At 39.3% G+C, this 19,112-nt stretch overlaps 1 protein-coding gene across 1 annotated transcript in view; it reads left to right on the top strand.

The window, feature by feature from the left end:
* The window catches only part of kcnk2b (potassium channel, subfamily K, member 2b), an 87,564-nt gene that overhangs the window by 61,168 nt on the left and 7,284 nt on the right, over nucleotides 1–19,112 (top strand). Inside the window, exon 4 of the mRNA XM_077219620.1 lies at nucleotides 2,035–2,195. Coding sequence (XP_077075735.1) covers nucleotides 2,035–2,195 — 161 coding nt within the window. The remainder of the gene's footprint in view (nucleotides 1–2,034; nucleotides 2,196–19,112) is intronic.

Raw genomic sequence — 19,112 nt, forward strand, 5'->3', positions numbered from 1 at the left:
CGTGTGTGTGTCTGTAGATCCTCGGTGTGTGGTTCGTGAGCATGAAACATTCTTTGGGTTCTTCTGGAGGGCACGTCTTTAGGGGGAATATTTAAACAAGGTAAAGTCGAGAGTCAGTTTTGCACAAAAATCTGGAAGATTTCCGAAGGAAAGGAAAAATAAGCAGACAGGGAAAAATGAGCAGGAAAGAAAGAATGAGCGAAGATGAGCTATTGTCAACGTCCTTTAAGGATAAATCAGTCAACACCTATTTTAGGGTGAAATGACCACTAGTAATTTGGAACTTTTAGCGGGAGAGAGTGTTCTTTGTCTCCTTCTGACAGCCTAATTTACATGTTTTATGATGGTGTCAGAATTGGTAATTTTTACTCCAAAGGATGGTAAAAATACTATAATACATTTTATCGTAACATACTATACATCCTTAATTAAGGCGTAATGTGCGGAATAATTCAATACCAAGGAAGATATGGATGTAAGATATCAAAGTAGAGATACATTCTTACACTTGAATATAAGCACTTAGAGTTTAACTTACGCAACAAAAAAGTCCTAACTAGGCTAATATAAGGTGGGGGAAATTCAAAGTATATCATATTCATTCTGGGATGACTTAATTATGAGTTAAATGAAAAGAATGTCTATGTGGAGCTTTGAGGTGTTTTCTGTTTAGCATTTGCCAGGCAACTAAAGTGGCAGTGGGGGCAATTCGATCCAGACTCATCGGTGCTAGGCCTGTGATTTACTTGAAGAAGTACAAAAGGTTAAAAGCTTTCTGAAGCTGAGAACTGAATCGGTCATTGTGATTCAGTCCAGACGCTACAAAGTTCATTAAGTCATTACTGCTGTGCTGTTTGGAAATGTCAGAAGTTTAAGCTTTATTTCATGTTAATTTAGCCACTGTATCAAATAAATACTTAGGGTTTTATTTGTTTTCTTCTAAGAGAGTAAAAAAAAACTGCTGATTTAGCAGTTTTCAAGGCCTTTCTGTATGCAATCGTGCTCTTGGAAACCTAGGGGTACTGCAGTTCGCTGAGCAAATGAAAAGGATAGAGAGACCACTGATATTTGCCGTAAACTTCAGCTAAAACATTTCCTTTTGCAGAGGTTAATGGATTGAGCGATTGCTTGAGCAACCGCTCCGCTCCAAAGAAAATATCTGAATTAGTGGATGCACACCATCTCCTTTTCTTCTCGTAAGTCCGGGGATTGGCACGTGTAAATTTCACTCACCAATTCTAATTAGCCTTTTCTCAAAGTATCAGAAGTGTTTGGGGCCCCTTTAGTGATCGCTGCATCTCTCTCTCTTCTTAAGCTGCTTTTGGTGACCATATTTATATACATTCTTGACTATGCATGTTTTATGATAATCTTCTATTTCTACAAGAGTTCAAATAAATAATGTAAGGGTTCACCAATTTTATTAAAATAGCTGTAACTTGAACAAAATGAGTTTGGTACAAAAAAGAAATACAAAATATTTTGCCACCATTACCCAATCAGCTTTGAACAGCTATTGTCATGTTATGTATGCATTGTTTGACGCAGACATGCATAATTCATATCACTTGATAGGCTTTCTCATGCTGAACATCTTCACCTCAAGAGAAATTTAATAATAATAATAATAACTATGTTTGCTAAATCAAATTATTCCTTGGATTTTTTGCCAAAGTTCAGCCAATTTATTTACAGCATTAAAACACATCAATTTATAATATAAATGCTGAAATTCGCTTCGAAATCCTTACTTTTGATGTGTTTTTATTTTGAGTTGAAAAATTTAACCTAGTCCCTTGGGGTAAGACGGTCCCCTTAGAATTGGGGCAAAAGGTTCTCAATGGCATGTTGTTGCTGGTAAACAGCTTGTGTTTTAAACTAAATACAACCAAAGATTTAAGAGGTAATAATTAGTAAAATTTGTGAAAATATAAATATTTTTTTTAATTAAGATTTTTTTTAACAATAAAAAAAATTGTATCGTACTTTGAGTATCAAATACTTTTTTTTAAACTTTACTTTTATTGACTCCAGGATTTGGGAATATCTCACCTCACACAGAGGGTGGACGCATCTTCTGTATTATCTACGCCCTGTTGGGAATTCCTCTGTTCGGATTCTTGCTGGCAGGAGTGGGAGACCAGCTTGGAACAATCTTTGGAAAGGCAATCGCTAAAGTAGAGGGTATGATTGATGTGAGTTGAAGCAGTTTTTTTGACATTTACACTGATAATAAATATTTGTTTCATCTGTGCAAAACCATTTTACATGTATATAATTTACAGATATCTTCAACCCTGTTCCTGGAGACCTAATGTCCTGCAAGGTTTATTTCCAACCTGCCTGTAATTTTCAAGCAATCCTGAAAACCTTTATCTGGTTCAGGTGTGTTTGATTCGGGTTGGAGTTAAACTCTGCAGGACAGTGGGACCTCAAAAGCAGTGTTGAAGACCTCTGATTTACAGTATACTAAAGAAGTGAGTACACCTCAGTGTAATATCACTAAAATGTCAAATGATTATAAATTGTATCACTTCTCAATAATTATACTAAGTTGAAAAATACTGACAAAAATGTCCTCTTTTAAACAACTAAAAACAAATACTATATTTAAAATATAGGCTCGACTATAGAAATACTATGCAACAATAGTGAATACACCTGTGATTACTGGATTAAGAGAGTACTTTACTTGCATGAACATTGTTAGAAAATATATGGATTAACCTGTGAACACCAGAACATTGATACCTTTGAACTTATGGTCTGTGTCCATCTGCATGTCTGCACCATGGCTCCAAAGAGGAACTGAAATATAGTTGAAATACAATAATCAGGAGATATAGAATAAGCCATAGCACCATTGATCAGAGCCACAGTGGCCATCCTCCTGAAATGGCGTGAACAATGCGCTTGCACAATTTAGCTCTGAAAAACAAACAGGCAAGTGCTTCAGACTTTGCACAGGGGTTATCATTGGAGTTTCTATTACAGTTCAGACAGTGTGAAGGATACTGCATAACTACCTCTATGGATGGTGTCCAAGAAAAAAAACCTTGCTTGCTCTTCAGCAAAAAACGTCAAGATTAAACTTGTGAAATAAAGAACACAAAAAGAAGACTGATGAATATTGGGAGCACATCCTGTGCTCCGTTGATACCCAGATAAATATGTTTGGCTCAAATGGATTCGAGCATTGTCTTCTGTTTTTGTATGAGAGATTATTTCTGTATTGTTTTGTTTTCACATCAATGCTGTAAGCAGATCTTTTATACGTACGTTACGTAGGTTTGACTGTGCTCTCTGCAGATGTTCATTTACTTTTTTATGTATTAACTGTTTTTGATTGTAGTATACTGCAACAATTTTAAGTCATACGTCTTAGACTCTTTATTATTTATTTGTGTATAAGAGCAGCTTTGTATGTTACTAATTATTCATGCACAAGTCCAGAATGTGCATATGTACCACACTGCTGGTACATAATTCTATATTTTTGTATGAAAGCTGTTTGTGATTTTGCTACAGCAAAATGTTTATTTATTATTTGTCTGAAGGATAATATTGCTCATTGCACATAACAGAAGGATGTTGCTTAGAAGTCTTTTATTTTTAGTTAGAAGATTTTATGTCCCAGTCTTTCATCTGTCCACTCCTAACTAGACTTGTTCCGATTCCGATACCAGTATCGAAGAGGCCTCCGATACTGCCGAAAATGCTGGCATCGGTATCGGTGAGTACTGGAGTCGAGGCACAGATCCGATACCACGTAATTTATTAGAAATAGGAATCTATTTACTGGTTAGCGCCGTTAGCTCTGACACAGTTCTTCTTTGCCGCTCTTAAAGCAGTTGCGCTGTGCTGCCATCGGCAGCTGCTGTTTTAGAGGGGCGAAGAAGAATTGATCACCTGACGCCTCCATGAGCTAACGTTAGCGCATCATGTCGGCGGTTTGGCAGTACTTTACATTGGATGTTCCCACCAGTAAGACGGCGACATGCAACATATGCAAAGAAGCAATTTTGATGGGTGGCACGAGTGTTGCAAGTTTCAACACCAGCAACTTAATCAAACATTTGAAGACGCGTCATGCTAAAGAGCATGACGAATTTACCAAAGCTAAGGGGAAAAAGAAGGACGAACTGCAGCAGGAAACTCTGGAAACTGCCTTCCAGCGATGAGATACATTCCCCAAAGACAGCCAAAAAGCAACAAAGGTAACCGACAAAATTTTTGAGTTTATTGTCCTGGATGACCAACCCATGTCTGTCGTCGAAAATGTGAGATTTCGCGGCTTAATGGAGCATTTGGAGCCAAGGTGATGTTTGCCAGGTCGTAAATATATCTCCGAAACCCTACCCAAATTATAAGAGACAGTTAGGGAACACATTTCGTGTATGCTGAAAGACGTGCATGCAATCAGCTTTACCACGGACATTTGGAGCTCCGACGTTTGCCCCATGTCTTTGCTAAGTTTAACGTCACACTGGGTGGACAGAGAGTCAACATTTACCCCTCGAAGTGCGGTGCTGCACGCCAACGAGTTCCGGGATCACATACTGGCACATTAATTGCCGAAGCAATTGAGGGGATGCTAGTAAAGTGGGAAATCCCCAAGTCCAATGTTCATGTTGCTTTGCGCGACAACGCTAGCAACATGAAGAAACCCATGGACGAGATGGATGTACCAAGTTTGAGATGCTTTGCCCACACTCTCCAGCTGGTGGTGAATGGCAGGAAGATAGTCGCGCATTTCAAACACTCGCCAATGGCTACTACACGCCTGGAGGATGTTCAAAAAGATCTCCAAATGCCCACCAAACGTCTGCACCAAGACGTAGCAACGAGGTGGAGCAGTACCTACTATATGGTCGAGAGTTTACTGGAGCAGAAACGGTCAATTTCAGCATATGGAGCTGACCATGACCTGCCAGTGACCCTTACGGTTAACCAGTGGGCTTTACTGGAGAAAATAATCACTGTTCTGGCACCATTTGAAGAACTGACCTGACAGATTAGCTCCTCCACCTCTTCTGCAGCTGAAGTCACCCCCTCAGTCACAGTGCTGAAATGCCTGCTTGCCTGGGAGAACAAGGGGGACACGGGTATAAAAAACCATGAAAACAACCCTACTTGAGGCTGTCCAGAAAAGATTCAAGAGCATCGAGAATGAGCCCTTGTATGCAGTTGCCTCTCTTTAGACCCAATATTCAAAGACAGGTATGTGTCTATGTAAAGGAGCAGAGACAGTGACAGAAAACCCCCATAAAGCCCCATATGGAAGCACAGCCAGACAGCAGCAGCAGCGGAAAGAGCAGCTTGAAAGGCCTGTTTGAGGACATCTTGCAGGAGCATGATGAGGAACGTGGGGCAAGTAGCACAAGCACACAAGTTCAAATACAGACATATTTGACAGAGCAAACGGTCCCACGCTGAGACAGCCCATTGCAGTACTGCGGAGTCAACCAAATTCGGTTTCCCACCCTGGCTGCCACTGCTGCAAAGTTCTCTGTGCTCCTTGTACCAGTGTTGACAGTGAGTGACTGTTCAGTGCAGCGTCCAACATTGTTGATGCAAGAAGGAACAGGCTAGGAGGAGAGAGGGCAGAAATGCTCATCTTCTTAAAGAAGAATCTGCCTTTGGTCTTGAAATTATGAGCAATACTAAATTGCTAAAATGCTACTGCAATGTGTAGCCTACTTGTCTTAAATGATTTTTTGATTACTGTGTAGCTGCTGCTCTTTTGATTTGCATTTTTGGTGTTTACTTTATAGGTTGTTGTTGCACTATTGTTAAATACTGCACTATTTAAAGATTTAAATGCCTTTTTATTTTAGTACATGATGGCTGCACTTTAAGTTTTTTTTAAAGGAATCATTAAAGTTGCTGTTGCATTACTGTTTTAATTTGCATTACTGTTCTATTTAAAAATGTAAATGCCTTTATTTTACAATATTGTGGCTGCACTTTAATTTTTTTAAATAATTATTCCTATATTTATTTAAGTTGCTGTTGCACTACTGTTTTATACTGTTCTATTTAAATGTAAATTTAAAAATAAATGGCTTGCTGTAAACATTCATGTTTTACAAAGGGTTTAACCTGAGCCAGGCCTTACTACAATGACAATCATATCACATTCATGCAGGCGTAGTATGATCTTTTTCTTTTTTTCTTAACACACTGGTATCGGTACTCGGTATTGACCGATAACCCACAACACAAGTATCGGAATCAGTATCGGGAGGGAAAAAATTGTATCATAACATCTCTACTCCTAACCTAACACTGACCTTCACAGCTAATAAAGTCACTTTCAAATTTTACATATTTGCTCTCCGTTGACTTGTTCGTTGTCTGTTTGTACAGCAAAATCAAAGGCGTTCCACAGAGATATGTGACAAAACCTGTCCCATAATTTAATCTGCCTTTAGTTCTTAAAATACGAGTTTAAAATAACACACTTCAAAATGTATCACAGATGATTACTGGAGTGTACTTAACACAAATGTTCCATTTCATCTCCTCTTTATTTAAAAAAAAATAATGACATAAACATTTCACAATATTTATCCATTTCACCTGTTTGGGGTGTGGAGTCATCATGTCGTCATGGAGACCAGTTTGTTGAGGTGTCCATGAGGCCTTCACAGGGTTGATCAGGCTGGCACCTCAGGGATGCGTTGTCGTTGTGTCCATGCGATGGCCCTCCATTAGATCTGGATATGGCCTGGATCCGGCGGTTTGTGGTAAACCTCGGGATAAACAGAGAGACTAATATTAGCGTAGACGCCATCCTTCTTATGATGTACAAAGTACATCAGGATTTATGGGAAGTGTTCCCGGTTCCGGCTGATCTAAACTATGCAGCCTAACATTGAATTATAGAAGTCTATAATGTGTTATGTGTATGCTAAGCCAAAGAGATGTGACAATGTTATGGCGCTTTACCACTGCATGGTACGGCTCGGTACGGCTCAGTACGGTTCGGCTCGGCGTGGCACGGTTCGGCTCGCTTTGCTTTTCCACTGCGTGGTACGACTCAGCTTGGCGCGGCACAGCACGGCTCGGTCCGCTTTAGCTCGGTTGCTTTTCCTCTGCAGTTAGTACGGCTTCAAAGTGGGTGGGATTATGACTAATCGTTATAGTTTATCCGATCCTTGTCAACCAACGAGAGGAACGTCTGCACTTCTCGTCCACTGACCACGATTCAGCCATTTCTTTTTTGGAAGTTTTTTTCTTCAAGCAAGTAGTTTTAAAACAGGTGCTACAGCGCTGGTTGTTACTGGCTATTTAAATCTAGCGGGTTTGATGTCTCACAAATACAATGACGTTGGTAGTGATGATTCTGTCTGTCTGACCAATCAGTGATCTGAAGTGTTTTTACGTCACATTTTAGTATCGGTATGGTACGCTTGGAACCTCAACAGAGGTAGTACCATTTAAAGCGAGCTGAAGCGAGCGCCACAAGTGAGCCGTGCCGAGCCGAGCTGTACTGTACCATGCAGTGGAAAAGCGCCAAAGTGTGCCGTACCGAACCGTGCCGTACCGTACCGTACCATGCAGTGGAAAAGTGCCATTATTAGGAAGATTGTTCCAAAGTTTTGGTGCTAAATAGGAAAAGGATCTACCGCCAGCAGTCGATTTAGGGTGTATTCACACCTGCCTTGTTTGGTTCGATTGAATCGAACTCTAGTTCGTTTCCCCCCTTGGTGCGGACCTTTTGGGCAGGTGTGAATACAGCAATCGAACTCGGGTGCGGACCAAACAACCGAACCGAGACCCAGCTGAAGAGGTGGTCTCGGTACGGTTCCAAACGAACTCTGGAACGGTTCGTTTACGGTGTGAACATGAACCGACCCAATTGCAAGAAAGCACTACGCCTTTGAGTTAACAGGCTTCCGTAGTAGGAGTTGCGTTATGGGAAAGTGATCTGTTGTAGCCTAATACATTTGATAAAATGAGTCGTGGTTTGACCTGGAGCTTCGAAGAGACGAGCTGCCTTATTAACATTTGGGCAGATGCCCATGTAGCACAGCTGCTGGAGAGGACACATAAAAATACTGATGTGTTCAACATGTTTACTGAACGGATGAAGGAGAGGGGATATGAGAGGTCTCCTGCACAGTGCCGCGTTAAAGTAAAAAAACTTCGGCAACATTATATGAAAGTGCGCGATGCTCTAAACAAGAGTGGAAATTCAGGAGAAGAGATCTCTTTATCTTTAAGATATATCTTTATCTTTACATATTATATATATAATCTTTACATTTTATAGCCAATCTGAAGTGATCGTTACAAACTATATATTATGATATTGTCTAAGATCATAGAATACATGAGTTTTTTCAGTTTTGAATTAAATTATGTAGAAAGGAAACATCATTTGTGAGAATAATGCACATCATAAAAAATATATTACCTGCTGCCACCGTTTTGCTTTTGAACGATGTAGTGACAATTATTTTGTTAAATACTGACAGGAGAAAAGGGATTAACACCCAACAATCCAGAATCTAATGGCCCCACAGATACTCCTCTTGCCACATCCACTGACATAGAGGACAGCGATGCCACAACCAGTTGTGATGAGCAGCATGGAGAAAGCAGTGGAAGGCTGGCCATTCCTGGGGCTCAAGCTAGGAAGCACCTGGGAAGGAAGCGTAAGGCCAAAGATTGTCTGGATGATAGTGGGCTGCAGGCTTATATGGCTCAGCAAAGCAAGCAGCTATATGAAATGTATGAAGCTGAGCAAAAACGCCAAGCACAGGAGAACGCAGTCCTTGAGATTTTGCTGAGGGCACATCAGGAGGCAGAGGAAAGGAGATTTCAAGCTATGCAAGCTCAGCAAGAGGCAAATCATCAAATGTTTACACAGCTAGTGGCCACTCTCGCTAATGCATTGTCTTCTGGTCAGTCACAGCACCCACCCTCGCAGCACCCAACTCACTTGATGCCACCCCCAACTCACTTTATTCCACCCCCAACCCAGTTGATTCCACCAGCTCCAATGAATTCAACCCCTACCAGTGCATGGTCCACTCCTCAGCCACCCAGGGCACAACCACAGCAGCCCATGGCCCTGCAGCTCATGCGACCATGCGAGGCTCAAAATGTTTCATCTGTTGAATCACATGGCAACCTGCCTATATCCGCCGTACTACATCAAGTGAATGACAATGAGCATTTCTACAACTTGTAGATGGTGAAGGTGCACAGCAATCTACCTCATAGTGTTATCAGTTTGTATAATAATTGTTCGTTAGGCTCATTGTTGTAAAGGAGTCTGCATGTGTTACTGTGAGTGTAGTTGCACCGCAATCTATAGTGTTTCAAACTATGTTTTATTGTTATAAATAAGTTTACATTTATAAAAAGATGAGCAAAGAAGAGACGTTTTAGCATTTAAAATTTCTTCAACAAAGAATTTTATTTTTTCTTACTTAAAAAAATCTATTCTCAGTAAAGAAAAATGTGGATGTAAAAAATAAACGTATGTTTATTTAAAATGCTATAAAGAACCTTTCTTGAGAATGAAAATTGGTGTAAAATAAAGAACAAAACATGTATAACACTTTGCTATCTCAGCAATAAATTTTTTTTTTTTTTGTTACAAAACTCAGTTGTAGTCATTCAAGTCAACCACCACATAAAACATTGTCAGTGGTCAACCTTGGCTGCTGGTTAAGTATATTTTGCTTTGATGAACAACAATTGAACTATTTAAATCAGAATCAAAACAATTACAAGCAAAAGATTTCTTCCATTGGACTGACAATTATATAAGTACCTTAACATCTAATTTCCCTTACAGGCTTGAAAAATAGGCACATAGTGCATTTCTAATATCTTGACCACTCTGATCTCCGGTCAACTCACGATTCTGTCTGTCATCCAATTCATCCTCTTCACCTTCATCTTCTTCATAGTCTCCGTCATTGAATATTTCATTGTTGACTTCACAAAAGTTGTGTAATACACAACATGCTGAAATGATTTGGCTGACCAGAGAAATGTGTGCTTCATGTTGCTTAAGGAGGCATCTCCATCGACCTTTGAGGCGCCCAAAGGCTCTCTCAACAGTCATCCTTGCCTGACCCAGGCGGTGGTTGAAGTTGATCTGTTCAGCAGTCACTCCTCTGCCTTCTCGGAATGGCTTCATAAGCCAGGGAAGTAATGGATAGGCAGCATCTCCTAAGATCATTAGAGGCACATTTACTCCCTCAAAGGTTTCAGTCCATTGTGGCAACAGTCTGCCGCTCTGGCCCGATCAAAAATGGGCCTTTTCTCATTCTGAAATTCAGCAACCACTCTCTGTCAGTCCAGTTATTATTGATAAGTTGCCACCAATCCTGAGAGCGTGGATTGACCCAGATTCTACTGTAGGGAAGGCAAAAAAAAAGCATGTGAAATAGAAATTAGCCAGTAGGCTACAGACAGTTTCACATAGAGGGGAACATGCTGAAACAACAACAGGCCTATCTATTAACCATAGGTAGTCTATAGAATTTTCAATACTCAAGAGTAAAGATTGTGTCTTTATTTACAATGATAAATACCTCCTATGACAGACAAATCTGGTGAAAAACAGTGTGCAAAGTGTGACATGGTTATATTTTTACTATGTAAATTGGGGTGATGAAAATGCCAATACATGACTTATTAGGATAGCACTACACATAGTAGTATGCAGTAATGTTAGCAGTAGTGCTGTCAATCGATAATTTTTTATTTTATTTTTATTATTTTTAAGTCTTTACGTTCATTTAATTATTTGACTGCTCTTTAGAGCTTAGATCGGGTCCAAAAAATCAAGCCCGACCCGACCCGAGCCCGTGCACGTTGTGTCCGAGCCCGGCCCGGCCCGACACATTAACTGTAATTATCAGCCCGAGCCCGATTTAAACCCGAACATTTTTAATATGTGGGCCGTTATAACCAGGGGCGACGCCAGATCATGCAGGTGCTGAATGGGTGCTAGACCAGGGGGGGAGCTGCGCAATGTTATATATATATATATATATATATATATATATATATATATATATATATATATATATATATATAATATAAATACTATTAATAAATGTGCAAAAGTTGCCCACTTAATTTTTAATATTCAATTATTTCAATTATCACAATGAAAGTTTTAATTTTATTAAATTGAACAAGCACAACATTCAACATTCAATCAAATATTCTTAAAGATTCATTATTATTAATAATGTTATTTCGACATATGTGTGCGCGTGCAACAAGCAAGATGTGCACTTGTAAATTCGGTGACAAGCGTGCCAAAAATTGATTTAATTTATGATGAGATGGCTCCAGTTCACGTGCTATGGTAACCGCGGCTCGCCGGCGCCTCCATGTCATGATTATATTGTCTGCTATATTTGATTCTTATTTATTAAATCCAGGCAATTGGTTGATGAAAAATGTATTAAAATTAAGATACAATTTATAGAAAACGAAATTCACTTTAAAGAAAGGCTTTCTACAAAACAGAACATAATGAAGTGGTCATGCCTGAACCACTCAATGTCTCCCGATTATATTGCGCATCCTCCTATCTACTCTGTTCACTTTCATAATCAACATAGATGGAAAAAAATAACATTATAATATTTTAATAAATATGAAAATAAATGCGCTTATTTAATGGCTACAACACATACTACAGACTCTCTATAAATTGCTGCACATTCATTTAATTCTGAATTTTGCACACATAACTTGAAAGGCATGTATTGCCTTTATTGCGTGCATTTATTAATTATTATCTTTATGAATAAAGTAACAAGGACAAAGCATGTAAACTGTGTTGTTTATTTATTCAGAATGGAATGGAATGCAAATGGATCCGAATGAAGAAACGTAAAAAAAAAAAACCTGAACAATGACGAACACAGAAAATGAAAAATAATTAACTTTGGAGGGCCTAGCTAGGAGTAGGCTACTTTAATATAATTTAACAATGGTAGCCTCCTGCCTTTGTATGAGCCTGTAGACGAAGTGTGAGGAATTGATTAGGCCAAGGCTATATATGCTGCATGTAACCATTATATAATAGCATATTAGTCATAAAGTTATAGCCTACTTACATGGTTCTACATGTTGTCATGCAAGAACAAGATTGCGTCCACAGTTGCTGGTTTCAGAGCGGTCCTCCTCTGCTCTATCGTTCGGCCAGCTGCGCTGAACACGCGCTCGCTGCTGCTGCTGCTTGCTGGAATGCAGAGGATGGATCTTGCCAGCCTGGCTAGTTTTGGGTACACCAATCCATTGACTTTCCACCATTTCAGTAGATCCCTGTCGTCATCCATGGTATGCCTCTGTGAATTGTACATGGCCACTTCATCCTCATCTGGTTCGTTATCATCGTCTTGATTCTCCCATTCGGCAAAGTCTGAGTCTCTCCTGGGCCTGGCTGCTGGTGGTGTGAAGCCAGTACTGCTCATTCCACTGACAGTCGCTGCAGCATCTTCCTCCACAGACAAGAGTAGGGTGCGAACGTGGGCATGTACTTCAAGTATATCTACAGGAGACATCATCCTCAATTTGTTGAATTTGGGTCAGAGGAAAAGAGCAACTTTGTGCAGAATGTTCACCTTGATTTTTTGCACTATGAAATTGGAATGTCTCTGGCGCACAAAGGCTTGCTGCGGAGAGTCGGTGGGAGAGGGCTGGCAATGTCTCTTCAGTCTCTCAAGCCAGAGGCAGACCAGGTTTATGGTTGGATATTTGTCGCCCTCCAACTCTCTCTGGGCATTATAGAATGGCTCCAAAAAGGTGACAAGAAAGCTCAATAAGTCAGGTGCAATATTTTCGATGGGCTCAAGCTCACCGCGGGTCTCCAGCTTCTCCCGTAGCTCTGGGTATATGTCCTGCACCGACTTGAGTGTGAGGTAAACTGTGCTAAATCATGTCTCCCCCATCTGTAGCACTGTCTTTGATAATTGCGCAACCAGGCCAGATTGTTTCAGATATCTCACAGGCCCTTTAGCAGCAGATATGGTCTCTCCTATATCCGACGCGTTTTGCGCCAGTGTGTCGGCATGCAGACCGTGATGAAGGAGAGTATTAATTAGGTGATCGAGACAAGAAAGCCTCCTATATGGTTCCAGTGCTTTGATTATGTTGCTGCCTTCATCTGTTACCCACACTATTCGGCTGAGGGAGCTAGGGTCGAGGCCAAATTTGTTGACCAGCAGACAAACTATCTTGCGTCGGATATTTTTCCCCGTTTTAGCATCCTCCACGGGAAACATTGCTGTGGTGAGATTTTTACCAACTAATGTATAGTCGTCGGTGATAAAATGACACGTTATTGCGATGTAACTTAGCTTTTTGTAGTCATCAGTCCACATATCCGTGCTCATCCCTACGTCTCCATTCTTCAGAGCATCTTTGAGCGTCTGTGCCAAAACTTCCCTCCTCTCATCGGCCTTTTTTAGGCAAGCATTGGAAACGGTGCTATGGTGAGGCAGGATGGACTGGGCCGATACACGACCATATGTAGCACCAACATTGATCAATTCTTGAGCTAGCACCTGGAAGCCCTGGCCACTTACAACGTAAAATGGCCTTATGTCCCTGCAGCAAAACTCAACGCATTTCTCTGTCAGAGCTTGCCTCGCCCTCAGCGGTATGCTTGGAGAAGTAACAAAAGAGGACATTGAAGGCTGACTATCATCCTTTCTGTCATGGCAAGCCTGCTTCATGTGTCTGTTCATTGTCGAAGTCCCCGTTTTTTTGCTGTCATAGGCGAGCAGCGTGCCGCACTTGCACTCGACAAAGCCAACACATATGTTGTCACTGCCCACGACTAGTTTGAAATGTTTCCATACCTCTGACTTTCCTTCATACTTCTGCAAAGTTAATTCTCCTGTTGTAATTTTTTTCTTGACTTCTTCAAGCTCCATATTGCACTTAAGCTAGGCCTACAGTACACAACACAATATAGCACAGCGCGCGAGTGGAGGAGACGCTGCGCGTGACACGTGACGTGCTTGATCAAGGGCCCGGCCCGACCCGACCCGACCCGAGCATAGTGGCGTGAAATATCGGCCCGGCCCGCGGGTCGGGTCGGGTCGGGCTCGGGCTCAGGCAGAGAATCTAAGCTCTACTGCTCTTATGGTCTTATGAGGATACTTAACACAAGGGACATTTTGGCATAATGGTTTGTGTTATTGTTGTTCAAGTGCGAAAGAGAATTCCATTCGGGCACGCTGTCTGGCCTCACGATACTGTTGCGCGTCTTTCTGCGCGTCATGTGTGCATCATTGGAATGGAATGAATGAATGAGTGTGTGCATCAGGACATTCACATACAGAGCGTTCTCTTTAGCCTAATCGCGCATAGATGCAAAAAAAAGCTTTTGCAGTTCATATAATGTAACGATAGTTACAATACAAGGATGATGCTGCGTTAATTTACGTTAAACTGGACAAACTTAATCGCAAGCGTTAACATTGACAGCACTTGTTAGCAGTATATACAATAAGAATGTCATTATTTGAATGTGTGAACATAGCCCCTCTCTATGAATGAAAACGTTATACCTTATCCGTCTTCTGCGCAGTGCCACTGTCAGCATGCCATGGTAGGCGCACATGAGAGCATGTTTTCTCCGCCGGAACCGTCTTGCAGCACATCGTCGTCTTCTCAAAATCCGAATTACAACATCGTATAGATGATATTGTATCATATGATACTCATTAGTTTCTTCATATTGCGTTTGTACTGAATAACACAAAATTATTAAAAGAACAAATATTGCAGTACGAAATATCTCCATGCTGAGCCTTTTTTGCACTTCCTGATTACCCTACTTGAGAATCCTTGTCCAATGAATGGACGACCTTAGCACACGTGTGGTTTTGTTTACAAATTTTGGTTCACTTGCAAAAAAGAGCAGTGTGAAAGCGAACCGTACCAAAAAAAATAAAAAAAATAAAATTATTTGGTCCGGACCAAAGCAAGTGAACTATCGGACTTTCCTGGTGTGAATACACCCTTAGATATTCTAGGTATTATCAACTGCCCAGCATTTTGAGATCGCAATAGACGTGAAGGACTATAATGCGTTAAGAGCTCGCTCAAGTACTGGGGAGCTAAACCATTTAGTGCTTTGTAAGTAATTAGCAATATTTAAAAATGTATACAATGTTTAATAAGGAGCCAATGCAGTGTTGACAGAACCGGGCTAATATGGTCATACTTCCTGGTTCTGGTAAGAACTCCAGCGGCTGCATTTTGGACCAACTGTAGGACACAGGACACTGAGCAATTTCTAGTGACTTACCAAAAGTTAATATTTTTAAAATAATCAAATAAAATCTAAGAAATAATTTAGGTAACAGGACAGTATGTTGATATTGACCTTCTCAGTCATAGTTACAATTTCATAAAATATACAGAAATTAAAATGAGAGGACTTACTTATGGTCTTCCCATTGCCTTTAGAAGATCCAAATGATGCAACTTCCTGCTGAAAATGTGTCTTGTGCAATATTCCAAATTTTTCAGAGGGGGGGATGTGTTAGGGTAACAGGACTGAGTGAAAACCTCGGGACACGTCTAAAATGTGTATTTTATCTAAAATATTAGATAAAATATTTTTTCTCATGAAAAAAAAAACATTTTCAGCATAGATTGGATATAAAGTCATACAACAATGCAAAAAAATTAAGATTTCTGAAGGATTTTAATCATCATATTTCATGGTAAAGTTTAGAGATAGAGAGTGGGGACATGCAGAAAATGTTATTTTTTAGTGTTCTATGTAGTTTTTATTAATGTTTTTAATTATACATTTTACGCCTTTACAATTGAAATACCAATGTAGTGGGGTCTACATTTTTTTATCAGTTTTATTTTGATAAATATGACACAAGATAACATTATGACTACATGAAAAGAGCTTTTACTGTTATAAAAAACAGATTTGTGAACATTAGTGGAGCTAAAGGTGTTTGAATAAATACGAAACGCATGTGATCGTTGCCATGCGGTGGATTTGGCCAGTTGTGGAACAGCTGTGTCGACATCAGAGCTCTTGCAGCCGCTCTGGAGAAGCTGCGCTGCCTGAGTTTCAAATCGCTCTCGCGGTACTTTGATGGCATACGTCACAGTCACGTGGCGTCAGCTGTCTCAAGTCAGACACAATTTCTAACCGGAAACACAGCGTTCTTAAAGCTATTGGAAACATGCTTGCTCTAAAGGCCATCTGTTGTTATTGAAACATGCTTGTGCTTAAGGCTATTTGGTTGCTATTGTAAAAATGTTCAGATTTTGTTTTAAAGGGGGGCACGACCAAAAAAAAAAAAAAAAAAAGTTTGAGAACCACTGCTCTAAAAGCTGTTAGTTGCTATTGGAAACATGGTTGTTTTAAAAGCACTATATAGTACACATTATCCTTATTATTATTATTATTATTATTATTATAAGTAGTAGTAGTAGTAGTAGAAGTACTTTTATTATTATTATCAGTAATTAAATAAATGACATGGCTAGTTATGTGACATCAATACGGCGACCAACTCCATGTAAAATGAAACTGCTTTTTTAAAAGACTGATATATCTGGAGTCTTGTCTCATGTGAGTGTACATCATTTTAATCATATTTCTACTTTTCATTTCTGAGTGCACCTAAAAGTTTGATCCCATAATGAGCAGAACCACACAACTTGCACCAATGCTAAATTGTTCTATATATAATAATCATTTGTTAACTACATGTATTCTTTACTTCAATGAGCTCACAGTTTCCGCCTTAAATTAATACTTTGTTTAAATTAATACATTCTTAGCTGTACATGGGATTTGCGTGATTTGTGTACAATTCTTAAATGCATAACTTAGACGGTCACCTCACCTTTGATAACAGATCATTCTAAATTGTAACGTATACATGCATTTTCTGTAAAGCTGCTTTGAAACAGTATGTATTGTGAAAAGTGGTATACAAATTAATATGAATTTAATTGAATTGAATTGTACATTGAATTGAATTGAATGTACATTCATTTCAGTTATACATACAAATATTCCTTAGGGAAGGACTACAACAATATTTTTGAATATTGACCTAGACTGATCCTCAGAAACTTTATTAGGACTACGTACCTCATGCTTCCATACATATGTCACAATTCAGCAATTCATTATAAATCACCACTGAGTAAGCCAAAGAAAAATAGTGGCAATGAACCAAAACTCTGGTGATGGTAGTAGAGAACGAAACCTTGATGAAAAACCAGGCAAACAGCTGATTCACCCATGCCCTGAGGACCCTGGGCCTGATTCCATCTGGCCATTTCTCCTTCTCACAGTGCCACTTCTCAATGCTTTATCTCTTCCCATATATTTATTGCTGCTGGTCAACAAAGTTAGCCCACCAACTACACTCTAAAAAGAAATTCAGGGGACCTATTACTTAGATAAATGCATAGTTGTACGTTCAATTAAGGATAAGAAAAAAGATCTGCACACGAAAATCAGCCAAAAATCCCACAAGATTTATATTCCAGAGACCACAAATAAAGTGCCAAAGTGCAAAAAAGTGCAAGAATGCAAAACGTTTTCGGGTTCAACCCTTCATCAGTGCTATGTGTTACCAAGCTCAACACCTGCAGTCATTAACATCCTCTTTACCGTAATCCATGTAACATACCGGAATCTGATTTTATCCCATATACAAATATTCACATCAATAGTCTACATGATTATATATACTTGATGATTAAATGATTATATGATTATAAAAAAATCTGACCATCAACATGAACATGAATATACTCATTCCCATTATTGAATATCACACAAGGTTAATATCATCATCCCTACACGTCACATGATTAGACATTGTAATGCATAATGCACAATTCAGAGAATATTCATACCCAAAGGATACAGACATCTTAGGTCAAAAATCCATTTACATTCCCTCTGCAAAAGTCTCCGAATTACCACCTCTACGTAACTGTGTTATATATTCTATGAAAACGACATTTAATTCCAAGATCGATTGGGACATCTCTAGATGACGCGCAACTGGATATTTTTGGTCTTTCCTTCGATAGCGCTCATATGTTCAATGATACGTGTCTTAATATGCCTATTTGTCTTTCCTACATATTTTTTGTCACATGGACAAAATAATAGGTAAATCAGATTGGTAGAAGCACATGTAACAAATTGTTTTAGCTTACATGTACGGTTTGTTATGCTACTGCGAAAGGAAAAACATCTTCTATGGATGTGTCTACATGCCGCACACTTGAGGCAGGGGGAAAAAAACAGTGTCCTTGTTAATACGTCCATCAGGACTATTTTTTATGAAAGTGTCTGATTTGACCAAATAGTCTCTAATATTTCTCGCTCTATAATGTGAAAAAAGAGGCAATTCCGCAAAAGGACTCTCGCCCACTGAATCACATTTAAGTATACCAAAGTTTTTTGATCACATTCTTGATCGCTGGACTATGTGCAGAATAAGTAGTGGTACAAACTACAGAGTGGGACTATTTTTGTTTGACCGATATATATATATATAGGACGATTTTCGTGCTTTCTCCAAAGCGATATACAGCCATTTTTTCGGATAACCTCTAAGAATAAAACGCTTATACATAATCACCAATTGCTGTTCAAAATCTGATTCTACACTATACGTTTCAGTCGAAGAAATTGGGTATACGGTAGCCCTTTTTTTAAAATAAGATGGATGAGGTCTTGTTGCATGGAGAATACTATTTTTGACCGTTGGTTTGGAATAAAAATAACTCAATAGAGTACCGGATTCAAATTTGAGTCTAGTATCGAGGAATACGACAGAATGGGAATCAATTTCAACATTGAACTTGATAGAATCCACTGTACTATTCAAAAACTCAACGAATTCATCGAACATTTGTCTTGAGCCTCTAAAAATGCTAAATACATCGTTCACATATCGCTTCAACATAACAATATTATCTAAAAAATGGTTATTATTCCAGATGTAGGCCTATCTATCTTCTAAATATCCCATAAATAGGCAAGCATAATCTGGAGAAAATTTGGAAACAATGGCTGCACCCTGCTTTTGTAGATATTATTTATCCTC

Source organism: Siphateles boraxobius, unplaced genomic scaffold, assembly GCF_051911475.1.
Source record: "Siphateles boraxobius isolate OS27281-9 unplaced genomic scaffold, OSU_SipBor_1 8, whole genome shotgun sequence".
NCBI lineage: Eukaryota > Metazoa > Chordata > Actinopteri > Cypriniformes > Leuciscidae > Siphateles > Siphateles boraxobius.